The sequence below is a fragment of the Apiospora kogelbergensis genome (assembly GCF_038363985.1).
Source record: "Apiospora kogelbergensis strain CBS 113332 chromosome Unknown utg000001l_segment0_segment0, whole genome shotgun sequence".
Lineage (NCBI taxonomy): Eukaryota > Fungi > Ascomycota > Sordariomycetes > Amphisphaeriales > Apiosporaceae > Apiospora > Apiospora kogelbergensis.
In genome coordinates this window covers 717,010-729,875 of record NW_027117418.1, presented here as the reverse complement: position 1 = coordinate 729,875, position 12,866 = coordinate 717,010, and the positions used below count along the sequence as shown (strand labels likewise).

At 51.8% G+C, this 12,866-nt stretch overlaps 2 protein-coding genes across 2 annotated transcripts; one reads left to right on the top strand and one right to left on the bottom strand.

Moving 5' to 3' along the window:
- Nucleotides 1-5,640: 5,640 nt before the first annotated feature.
- On the top strand, nucleotides 5,641-8,421 carry PG998_000241 (arrestin domain-containing protein; the record flags this gene model as incomplete). Its single annotated transcript, XM_066867059.1, has 2 exons — nucleotides 5,641-7,593; nucleotides 7,657-8,421. The coding sequence occupies 2 exons, from the start codon at nucleotides 5,641-5,643 to the stop codon at nucleotides 8,419-8,421; spliced, it is 2,718 nt and encodes a 905-aa protein (XP_066735474.1).
- A 937-nt stretch (nucleotides 8,422-9,358) lies between these two features.
- PG998_000240 (uncharacterized protein) lies at nucleotides 9,359-12,818 on the bottom strand (the record flags this gene model as incomplete). The annotated part of the gene is made up of 4 exons (XM_066867058.1): nucleotides 9,359-11,621; nucleotides 11,992-12,394; nucleotides 12,475-12,522; nucleotides 12,578-12,818. The coding sequence occupies 4 exons, from the start codon at nucleotides 12,816-12,818 to the stop codon at nucleotides 9,359-9,361; spliced, it is 2,955 nt and encodes a 984-aa protein (XP_066735473.1).
- Nucleotides 12,819-12,866: the final 48 nt, after the last annotated feature.

Below are 12,866 nucleotides of genomic sequence, written 5' to 3'. Positions count from 1 at the left end.
AATGGTAGTGCCAGCGGTGCTCACGGTTCCCTCTCTGCTAACTGTGGGATGGACTACGAGAAGAACGGACTGGGCAAGGAGGTCAGTCTGGAGAGTGTGAGCTGAAATGATTTGGAATCCAGGGGTTAGTTAGTTGGCGCTTTGTTGCCACGCCATGATGGCTGTTGTCCTGTGGGATCAAAAAGGGGTTTGTGACAGTTAGATGGTCAGTTACGTCGAAACATTATACGAATTACGCTCAGTTCCGTTCCCCTGGATGATTCTACATGTCCGATATGTCCGACTCTCAAGCTCTTGGTGGCTTGATCGGAAGTGAGTAGCCTGGTGAATCATGGGGGTCAATGGGCGCCGCGACTACGCGACATTGCCAGTTAGCCCTTAGAAAGTCAAATTGCCGGACAAGCGCACACGCCCTTCAACTTCTTCCGCATACTCCGTCATTCTTTGTGTCGAGAGTACTGAGAAGACAAGAAGGAGGCTTAAGCCGATGATGCCGCCAGTAGCGCTGCTGGGGGCTCTGTCATTCTGCCCTATCTCTCTTTCCTGCCTTCTCCTCTCTTGACTTGGGGATCCCAGCTACGTTCGCGTGCGACGCTTCCTGGCGAAGATACCCGCGCGATTCGCGGCTCGGCCTTCCGTTCTGAGTGATGTGGAATCACAATGGCTGAATGGGGGTCTCAAGGTAACCTGCGAGTCTATATGCGAGAGAATGAGGAGAAGAGGGGTTGATCTGGCAAATACCATTCCTTTTTCCATTTCCCTCTCTTGTTCCCCTCTCTGTCTCTGACTTGGGAACCCCAGCTATATTCGAACGTCACCACACTTCGTATGTAGAGTACATACGAGCAACCACACACGTGTATCGAGTAAGATACTGCAACCCTGCAAGAAGAGAATATTGCGCGATCCGCGGCTCTTCTTGCTCTGAGGGAGTGAGGAGAGGAATATGATTTGGGCTGGCAGTTCCCGATAGGCTATTCTTTTTCTTATTATTATTACCTACTACTATGTACCTGCATGCATGAGGCTTGTCCATATGCTCTCAGTCATCCGATCTCCTCGCAAGTAGGTTGTGAGATCCAGATTGCAGGTTTTCTGCCACGGGATAGGTTGAAAATGTATATGCCAGGGTTTCATTCAGTCAATTGACAGCCAGTCACGATATCTTACGAACATTGAATGAACGGGCGTAGCTCGTCTCGTTCCATACTCACATATAGGGGTTCTGTTCTATACTAACAGATAGACCCTGAGGGGGGCGGGGGAAAGCAAATGATCTCCGTCGACAGCCTCACTTTTATTAATGGGGGAGCTGCTAAGATAGGATGTCCCCATCGCCAATCCAAATAGTTTACGAGGATGACCCGGCATAGCAAGTCAGCCTTTTTTTGAACTCATCATCCTATGCCTCCGGGCAAAGGGTCTATCTAGAGTTCTAGATCTTCTAGATGCGCATCGGATGATGTGGCCATCCTGGCCCGTTATACTCGATTCCACTTGGCATAAGGGGTTGGTTCGCATAATGCGGCCCAATACATGGTATTGCACGATTAACTGGGCTTCAAAGGAGAACAAGAGGGACCGGTTTGCGGAGGATTTTCGCCCAACGTCTGGACATCTGGATCTCTCGCTCTTAGTTCACTCAGTAGAAGTGTGTGCATCGTATTGAAACTGCCATTAGCTTGACGATTAGAAGCCCTCGCTAAGCAACCCAGCGGGTCGGTTTGCATGTTCTTAATTGAGGATGTCCAGTCCCAATGCAACAGCACCTGCAAAATCGAAAAGCTTCTGCGACAGAATCGCGGCGCAATAGGTCGGCCGGCTGACTGAGTAGTGTGGTGGATTGTAGGTAGTATGCATTGTTTACCATCTCTAGCTCGTGCATAATCTAACGTCCGGCATCTGCGTCGATGCCTGAATCTATCCTATCAAGCACCTCGTCTTGTCTAATGCACGCGCATTACGGGGGAGCACAGGTACATACAGTAAGCAGCAAGATGCAGAACAGAAAGTTAATCTCATCCCTAATTCAGGGCTGAATGATCAGTCCGAACGAGCGAAACCTTGCCGTCGCTTGATCCGATCTGCTCGGATCTCATCGTACGGCCAGGGACAGGCACGACAAGGCCCACGGGAATGGCGGCTTGCTGGCTTACTCGCCCACTGATGCAAAGACTCAGATCCATCCTAGCCTATTGAACGATGAAATCCTCAAATCAGAATAATAATAACAATCGTGTTATGTGTGTACGTGGGTGGTGCAGATTTTTTTCTTCAGTCAGCCAGCATTATCAACACTACGTACGTATATTCGATCCAGCGTGATGGTTGGCTGGTGGTTGGCTTGCAGGAGCCGAGTGCAGATCGACTCCCGTTTTCGTCGCCCTAATTAAGATTCGTCATCCATCTTGGTGACGGCCAGCGAAAGATAGAACGACGGAAAAGCTTGGCTTGGACGGTTTGGGCACTGGCAGCTAACCGCCCCTACGCACGATTGGTTGGGTGGGAATACTGGGAACTCCAGGCCCTTGCTCGGCCTGACGTGATGCTGCATGGAGGCACACGCTCCCATTCCCATTTTGTCCCATTTTGACCTCCCCTTCCTTGGAAATGGGAAATGGCGGTCTCCTCCTAGAGAGGACAAAAGAAAGGACCGCATTACCAATTGGGGACTCGTGAGTTGTCTTGCTTGGTGCAGTCATCAGTCCATAATGCGCATGCCTATCAAGCGTCTAGGTCTGCTCTGCTCGGAAGGCCGGCCATCTTCCCCTTGACATTGATTCCAAATGCCCTACCCTAGAGTACATACGGAGTCGTATGTGCAGTCAGCTAGTAAAAACTGCCGTATGTTGGAGACCCCTATGACGAGATGACGATTCTGATCGGAGGTCAAAGACCATGGCGGCGTCAGTGCGGGCATCGGTCAACCAATCCATCGACCAAGGCTAAGCTGAAGATAAAGTTTGCAGGACTCTTTTTGCGCAACTGCCCTGGCTTGGAGCGTCGTCTACCACGCCCTACTTGTATCTCTCCAACTGATCTGCCCCCCTAGGAGATACTGAATTTTCTTCCATCTCGCTAGCCCGTCAGTCTACCGAGAACGTTAATGGAAAGCGTCGATCTAGAGCATGCCGGTTCCTCCGAGGGGGTCCCAGTTTTCGCGTCTCGTCCCGCACGTCGCCCGCCCACCACCCCAGCGCCGTTCCCGGAGGCATAGACGTGCTATCCATCGTGCCACGGGGGTGCTGATCGGCCTGATCGACGCCCATCCCAGGTTCGAAAGTGGCATCCCGATGATGCCGCTGTCGACGTACGTAAACCTGCATTACCTAACCTTTGCGCCGCCACAACTTCGGCTTTCGGTCAGAAAAAAAGGGGGCGGTTTGGTTGGCTGTTGGTTCTCTACACCGCATAGCAGCCAGCCCAGCGAGCTTGGATGATTCGTTTTATGTGTGCCTTGTCTACTACATACTAGCAGTTTTCCAGGTTGCCGAGCTGAGCGAGCTCACACCGCCGATGATACGACTTTTTGAAGGGAGGGCAGCGCCCATGCATCGAGGGATCATCCCCGGTTTATTAGCGAAACACTGCCGGCGGTTGACGTGTCGCAGTATGGTGTTGAAAGAGAAAAGCACTGAAGCTATCCTGGCGGTCTCCCCGTGATGCACTAACCACCACTGACAAGTTATTTCCGTTTGCTGTACTGTTGCTTGCTAGTACCTACTGGACGCACACACGGTCGCTTCAAGTTGATGCTAGTGGATTGGACGAGACCCAGTCAGGGTACTTCGGAGATGTTCATCTGAAGAGGCGTTCCTCTCTCATTGGCATTGCTATTATCTTCTGTATGCACGCACGCATGTATGTATGCACAGCAGGGCCAGGCTTGTGATACGTAGAATCCGGGACCTATTCCCATAATCTTGGACAACTTCCGAGTTCCGCTTCCTCGCCTTGGAAACAGGAGGAAAAATTGCTGCCAGGGGTGTGCTCGTGACGCGGAGCAGAAATCTGAGACTTGTGATTGGCCGAGCTCGCCCTTCTCCGCACCCGCCAGGCCTGGAGGTTCCTAAAATCCTGCCATATCTACATATTGTAGGCATTACTTCATCTGCGGCACTGACTCGCGCTGGCACTGGGGATGACACCAGTGGCCAGGGCAGCACTCAGCACTCAGTCAAGGGCCAACACCGAATTGCCTGTGCTTTCGGGATCCCCTATGACTGTCTGTCGGCTTGCTTTCTCGATGACTCTTTCGCGAGCAATTGACGAGGCCGAACGAGAGCGCAGGAGCGCAGGTTGAGCACGAGTCCGTGGTCATGATGCAGTGTTACTGCAGCTATGGACACACCTGCATCTCAGCCAACGGGCGCTCTGTAATTTGGAAGGATATTGTCCAAGGGCTCCAAGGGTTGCCGACGAAGCCGCGCCGAGAGGGGCGCTATGGACTAGGGTTCTTCACCTTTGGACGCTATGCTATCCCAAGCCCCCAGCAGCCCAGTCTCGTGCAGTCTTGGGGATGCCATGCTCGATTGGGGAGCACTACATCATAGGCCGATCATCTGCAAGGTTACCCGACCAGGCCCTCATAGCCGGTTCAGGCCAGCCGCCGTACAGTAGTCATCAACATCAGTATCGCATCAATTGCATTGCACTCAAATCCTCCCTACTCAGCAACACGACAATCTAACGTTCATCGCACCAGACCAGACGGAGCCAGCCTCTTCTCTCTCCCTCTCTCTCCCCCTCTTCCGATCCGCAACCGCCCATATCGCTTGCGACACTCGACTGCAGAACCCAACTCTCTTCTTTCGTTCTTTCTGCGACGGCAGCCCCATCAGAAACACTGTCCCCAATTGAACGGTTTGATTCGGCGTCGCGCGAGCCACTTCCTAATCTCCATCTCCCGTCGGACGATAGCGAGGGGCAGGGGAATTGAGAATTGAGACAAGCAGCAGCAGCAGCAGCAGCAGCAGCAGCTGGGGAGTGACCAGGACCTTCCCTCCAAACTGCACCCTATTCGGATTTGCTTTATCTCAAACAGCAAACTCTTTCCCGCTCGAGACCGCTTACTTCCACGACCGCGCTGGTACCATAATGACTTTTTTATGATTCACTGAACCGTAGGTGTCCCATTTTCCTTTGTCTTATTCATCATATATGGGGGGCACAGATCGCAAAATCCCCATCCGGCCAACTGCCATCAACCATGCTGTTTCCCTGTTTTGCATTCCCCTCCGCATACGAACAGTCTAGCAGTCCCGTACTGTACATGCTTTACATACACTCCGGGCCCTGTCTACCACAATGATCCCTACATGCCTGTGATGCATTCACCGCCCAGGCCTAGCCAACGCATTCGTTACATTCACCTAAATCTCGGCATTGCCGCGCAATAAGCTACCTCAGCTTATTGTTGGCGCCGTCTCGCCTTACCCAGCGAGTCGTGCCTAAAGTCATCCCGAGACAACTCCTTGTTACCCACTCTTATTCTATATTCACCTATACTACCATTCCCACTCCGTACTCCGTACTCCTGTATTAGATATTGGGCCTGGCCCCCTTCCCCGTCCCCTTCCCTGGCCTTGGAACTTGGAAGATGATGTTGGTGTTTGCGACACGTCCTAACATACCGCCACCATGACAGATTTCGAAGACCATTCCCTTCGGACAGACCACCATTCTTATCCACTAACCGGTCACGTCTACTACAGACCGCGCCATCACTTGTCAAACCGCCCACCCAGCTTGCCGGTGCCTCCTATACGGCCGCGGACACGACGACCACAATCGATCCATATCGTCTCATATCCTTCAGGCTACATTCCTCCCGAGTTGAGGCCCGCAAACTACCCGAAACCCAAACGATCCTTCAGGGTTGACAAGGAGCAGGCACGAGGTGATCGACAGCCCAAAAGCCCTAAGACAAAGAATTCCAAGAGAGCCGCATTCGAGAGGATTCTTGCGCCGATCAAGGAGCGTTTCTCTCACTGCGTTACCACGGACAGCGCGTCCACACGTAGTGAAGCCCCTTCTGGTCGACCTAGTACGTCCAGCTGCCACCGGACATTCAGAGCACGGCCAGAGATCTCCACACGGCCCATGTCCATGGTCTCGGTTCCGTCAATCGGGGCATCGGGTATGCCTCCTTCGACCATGGCTGACAACCGACGGGGTGGTCCCCTGCTGAATACAGCATTACAAAATTCGCATCGCGGTAGCATCATGTCTATGCGCTCCGCCAAGAGCATTATGAGCTCGGTGACCGAGGTGCCCAAGCCAGTCGCTTCGGGAAGTGGTGTGTCATGTTCGATTGTGCTCGCCGAGCCCAACGTTTTCTTGACCGGATTCGAGCACGACGGCCACCCACGACACGAGACAGCAAATTCGACTGCGCTTCTGAGGGGCAAGCTTCAGCTTGATGTTACAAAGAACGTCAAGCTCAAGTCGGTGACATTAAAACTTGTCGGAAAGGCACGAACGGAGTGGCCCGAAGGCATACCGCCCATGAAGGTTGAGCAGTACGAGGAGGAGTCGCTGCGGACGCAGGTCCTCACCTTTTTCCACGCGATGCACGAAACCTGGGAGACGCCGTACGGCAACCAGTGCAATTACCACATCCGTGGCAGCTCGGAGAGCAACTCGAGTCTCGGCGTGACGGGATCCCAATCTCAGCTATCCCTGAACTTGAAGAACAATCCCAGAGGCACCCTTACAGCGAAGGAGTACAAACGACTATCCATGCAGTCGGTCCAATCGCGCAGTTTTGGAAAGGGCGAATCCCCCAGCGTCAATGCCGTGCAGAAGGGCTACAAGGTCTTTTATCCTGGAACGTACGAATACTCGTTCGAGCTGCCTATCGACCACCACCAACTAGAAACGACGAAGCTCCAGTTCGGCTCCGTAAAATGGGCGTTGGAGACGGTTGTCGAGAGAGCCGGCGCGTTCAAGCCAAACCTGCACGGAAGCAAAGAAGTCAGCATTGTTCGAGTTCCGGACCAGCTTTCACTTGAGATGACCGAACCCATCTCTATCAGCAGGCAATGGGAGGACCAGTTGCACTACGATATCATGATTTCGGGGAAATCGTTTCCTATTGGAACGAAAATTCCCATCGCCTTTAAATTGACGCCCCTCGCCAAGGTTCAGGTGCACAAGCTTAAAGTGTTTGCCACCGAATCGATCGAGTACTGGACCAACGACCGTCGTGTCACTCGAAAGGACCCTGGAAGGAAGATCTTGTTGCTCGAGAAGTCCGCTGGCAAACCGATGGACAAACAATTCGAAAACTCGGAGATCAACATTTTGAGTGGTGGCGAGCTCTCGCCCGACGAGAGACACGAAGCACGAGTTGCTGCCGCCCGCAGGCGGAGTTTGGAGGCATCAAGGAGCCACACTGCGCCTCATCCTTTGCCGGAACCATCCGACAACTTGCTGGGTGATTTGGATCTAGGCCTCGAGTCATATTGGGGATCAACCGAAATCGAGATGAACGTGCAGATTCCGACGTGCGAGCAGATGGCCAAGGACAAAACTATCCGTCTGCACCCTGATTGCAGCTGGAAGAACGTCAATGTCTATCATTGGATCAAGGTAAGCGAACTTGCGCAACAACTCATCCTCAATACACTCAGAACTAATTTTCCTACTTGATAGATTGTCATGCGAATCTCGCGACTTGATCCTGAAGACCCAGCTGGCAAGCGCAGACGGCACTTTGAGATCAGCATTGACTCGCCGTTCACTGTGCTCAACTGTCGTGCGACGCAGGCTAACACTAGCTTGCCCGAGTACTCTGGCGCAGAGCAACCCATGTACCACCAGCAGGCGACTTGCGGATGCCACGACGCTAGCATTATTGCGACGAACCCGTCGCCGGCGTCGAGCACTGGCACCATACCATCAGTCGAGCCTACGCCCATGAGCGTCGAACCGTCGCCTCTAGCACCACCACCCGTCGCACACCTCGGAACACAAGCACAAGCAGGCGGTACACAAGCAGTGCAGCGGCAACAAGGCGCCACCCCACAACAGCAGCAGCAACAACAACAGCCTGCTGTATCGCGACCCATGCATTTATTGCGCTACCCATCGTTCAACCCGCCCGCCTTCGAAGAAGACGAAGCACCGCCGCCCTTGGCCGATCTGCCCCCGCAGTACGATGCTGTGGTGGGCACCCCTAGTGTGGACGGCTTGGCTGACTACTTCGCCCGACTGGCCGACTACGACGATGGCGACAGCGACAGCGGCGACGAGGATTTCGGTCACCCTAGCCGCATCACAGGCCGAAACGGGCGCGTCAACGTCGCGAACCCGCGCACACCCGGCGGACGGTCGATCCCGAGCCGTAGTGTGGAAATCCCGAGACCGGCCTTGCCAACGCTGACTATGGCCGGCGCCTTGACGCAACGACGAGCCTAGGCTGAAGGTCACTTGAGAAATTCAATACCTCTTTGAACGTTATTATGGAAGGAACATGCAGGACAACCGACTTGTCTGAAGAAAAAGCATAATCCTGCTATTTTTGATTGAATGTTGTGCATTAATGGAGTTTAGGGGAGGTTTTACCTGTTTATTACCATGGAAAAGATACCTTTTGATGAAGCAAATGTGTTGCATGTCTACCTTTGGATGTTGGCAAAGTACCCGGCGTCACATTGGAATTACAGGGGGAAAGGGCGAGGGCCGAAAGAAAGATGATACCTATGCATTGTAGACAAGGGGAAAGGGGGACAGGCACATTGGCAGGCTGGTTCAATAGATGGATGGGGGGTTAATTACTTATTTCTTTTTCCTTTGTCTCGAATCTCGCTTTTACTCTCCGCCCGAAGGCGTGAAGAGGAAACGGACGGCACCTCTATTCACATCATGGCTATCAGCGTCATTAGCAAAGGGCAAGCAAGGCATACTCGTTTCTGGGGCATTGCATACCGACCTACTTTATATATACCATTATCATAGCATCCTTAGCCTAGGATTGGATATTGTTTATTTCTACCACCTCAAGCCTTTTTCTTCGTTGCCTGTGATACGAGCTGGACCGTTTATCTTGTGCTTGAGCGTACATTCACCTTGCCGCGTTGGTCGCAACAGTGCTTTCCGAGACATGCGGGGGGCGGATGGTTGGTTGATGTTGACTTCTCTCAGGAATCTGAATCATCGGGGCCTTTTGCCCCTCCCATTCTTCAGTTCAGGGGCGCTCTTGATCTGATGACTCCGCATTACTTTTGTTTTTAGAGTTCTCCCTCACTTCCTACACATGCAGCTCGCTATGAGCCTGGGGTAAGGGTCAACGACATTGATACGAGTTCCTATCCTGTATGCAAATATGGAACCTCGCAAGGTACTTCATTACCTATTATCTGGTTGCTTCTACGGTATCCGTTAATAGCCTCGCAACCGCATCAATCGTTATTAACTTGTCTTCAAGCGGGGCTGTGTCTTTGGCATACTCGCCTACCAACGAGATATAGTAAGTAGCCTGCCAAGGTATTTCCCAATCATCCAACGACCAGCGAAGTTCTTGTCCGTAGAGTGGATGGATAGTGATATCGCAGACATCCAGGGATACGGCCAGCTCAGTTGAATAAGCCTTGGGATTCAACTGGCCATCCCATTTAAGTCGAAGGAAGCCACCATCACGATAAGTGTCCCATATATTGAAAAGCATACCCTTGATAGCATCCGAAGAAAAATCTTCAAAGTCCAGTTCACGGCCAAGATTTATGGCACTGAGGAGGTTCGGAGCGCCGTACCTGAGGCCTGTTTCCGTTGCAAAGTGGAAAATAAGCCGTACCATCCACGGCGTCAAGCCCTTGGACGGTACATTACCAAATAACCACCAATCTCCGTAATTATGGTCATTTTGGAGCAGAACCGGAAGAAAGCTGGACCGTAACATATTTGTCTGAGGCTTGAGCTCCGATAAAGAGGACGGATCGGTGTTCGCTAGTTGGCAGCATAACGTGAACAGCCTGAATTCGTCGAGATAAACAGCCACCTCGGCGGTAAAACTTAGCCAAGGGTGCATTTCTCCTGGACTGACCAAGATTGCAGACTCCAGGTTCTCTGGCAAAACTAGCTTGACAAATGTCGTAGACGACGCAAGGATAGTTGATGATGCTTCGTCTCTAGTGATTGAGAAATGGCTAGCCTGCTGCGATGAAGCAAGGAAATCTTTGACCGTTTGGTGTATGAGTTGAATGGCCGAATCCTCGGAAATGCCGTCACCATTATCGTCCTTGGGCGTCCATATTTTGAACTGGCGGGGCGTAGCCGGCCAACAATATTGTTCTGTGCGTGTTTCCTCCCCATGCTCGAACCCAAATCTTATATCGTTGCTAGGAAGAATTTCCATGAACGGTCCGCATAGCAGAAGGATAATGTTCCCGAAGTGGCTCCATGACTGTATTCCCATCCGGAAGTCAGTGATCGGACGAGTTGGGGTTTTCGACCAGTCGTCAATAGCCAATGCATCCCATAGCTCTCCTAGAGTGAACCGCTTGTACTGATTAGCTATAGTGACCCATTTCAGTGTCGATTGGGCGACCCCTAGTTCTTCGTCAGACATATTCTTGATCAGCTCCCTCACCATCTGCCCGTAGAAGTCATCGAGCTCATGGGGAAGTTGGCCGACAATACTCAGGAGCTTGTCTACGCGTGGCGGAATCTTCATATCTTTGGCGAACTTGTAGAGATTATCAAACACAAGCACAACCCAGAGAACCACCCCCTCGGCTCGTTCGATGATTGTCTTTCTCACCACATCGAGGGAAGATCCCACATCGGGTCGGGTTCTTGTAAAATTCTGTGAGGGTGCGTGCCGGACTGATCGGGCTTGTCTTAAGGCTGCATGAGACCTGACTAGTGGGCCATCGTCTCTTTCGGACTTGTTGCCGTACATAATGTTCTGGAGCTTGATAAGCCCATGGCTGGCGACGATCTGGATATCGCCGCCATTCTCGTTCTGCAGCACGATTCGCCGCCGCTTCCAAAATGCACCCTCGAATTCCTGTCTGGGTTTGCTCAGGAATATCGTCTTGGTTCTTGAGCGGGGGTCACCAGAAAGTGCCTCGATGAACTGAACCATCCTGTCATTTCCGGACTCGTCAATCGCATCAAATACCATGGTGATGGAGAAGCTATCTTTCATGATATGCTCAAGCACTTCTTCAAGTTCTTCCTCAGCCCAAAATCTCGTCCTCGTCGGCGGGTCGCGACGGTATTTTGACTTGCAATAGTTGAACAACGAACCATCGCTGACCAAAAACTTGAAAAGAACGAACCGCAGCAGCGAGATATAGGTAGTGAAGGTTTCGCCTCGGCGTTGGCAGTAGAACCACTCGCCCACCAGCATTGAACTGGGCGATTCCAGGGGCTGCGTCCATTGGGTACGCAGACCCTGAAGGATGGTTTTTCCGATAACTGATTTGCCACTACCGGCTTTTCCGATGATTGCCAGTGCCCCGGATCGGCTATCCCTCAGATTCTGCAAGGCTGGGTGGTCCCAAACCCAAGAATTAGACCCAGGCACCGGGTCGGAAATCTCGCCCTTGCGAACGTCTGCTTCTGGTACGTGGAAGGACTTGAGGCATTCTGGCAGGCCTTCATCAGCAGGATGACTATACAGAAGGATCACAAGGGGATATTACCTTCGAATTCGGAGCGTGGGCTAACCGAAGGAAATGCTCCAAGATGCTCGGACGTGTATGGCGTCTTTCGAGCAGAGATGATGCACCAACGTTTGTAACCAACTGCGTCAGTCTCCAATATTGTTGACATTACCCCTAGTACTCGGTCGATCAATCCGTCTTCTGTATCATCTCCCTTGTGGAGGTCGTTCAAAACGAAATACACCGGGTCATGCATTTTTCGAAGCGCCGATTTGATTGCGGGTATCAAAGATTTGATTAGTCTGTCAGGCCTGCTCTGGTGGACAAGATCATCGTCTTCCACTAGTCCCCCTTATTTTTCAATTGCATGAAGATTGACAGCAGCAGTGCCTCAACCGCGTCTATCCTAGCTCTTTTCCTCCCAAGCATATTTGCCTTCTCAGCCAGGTAAGCCTCTGGCAGCACTATTCCAGAAGCATCGAGGTGGGAATAGGTGAAGATGGAACCACCTTCAGCTACTTCGCTTCGGATCGCTTGTCGCAGTATACAAAGGGCCAGAAGCGCATGCCTTTGTGGGGGTTTCTCGCCTCCATCGTCTTCTATCTTGATCCATATAGGTTGATTGCCGTTGTTTCGAAGCCATCTATGGAAGACGTTAGTATTGACAAATCCGAGGATGTAGTCATTGCTTTCGCTCGCTTGAATGCAGTGACATGGTTTCGATTTCTCCCGGCAGCGTCGCAGCACGTTGTCAAATGTTCTGTATAGCCATTGTTGGTCCACTAAGAAGAGGTGTATTAGTTCACGGTGGCAAGAAAGATCCATTGCGTCTATATAAGGTCATCTGGAGTGGTTGTCATACGTAACCTGTCTTCCGGTGGAAGGATTTCGGGGAGGATCAGCCCCGACGCTGTTTGATCATAGTTAACTCTATAGTATTTTCACTACGACTCGAGAAGTCTTACCGGTCGGAATTTGGTAGTAATTATTGTAAATTCGATAGTTACCACTGTGGCTAGGATAGGTGTGGCTATTTCTGTAGTCGTCATTATTGCCCACATGCATCCTGGTGTTGTCTCGGAAGTTGTTCCCGGAGACTTCTGTTGACTGTATAGCATCGTCGCGGGTATTGATGGCCGCGGCTACGGCTGCAGCTGACATGCCTGGAGCGCATGCATCGGCGTTTCGATCGTGCAGCGAAGCCATTTTGATGGCATCCAGTAACTAGAGGGAAACATTTACATTCTATGTCTG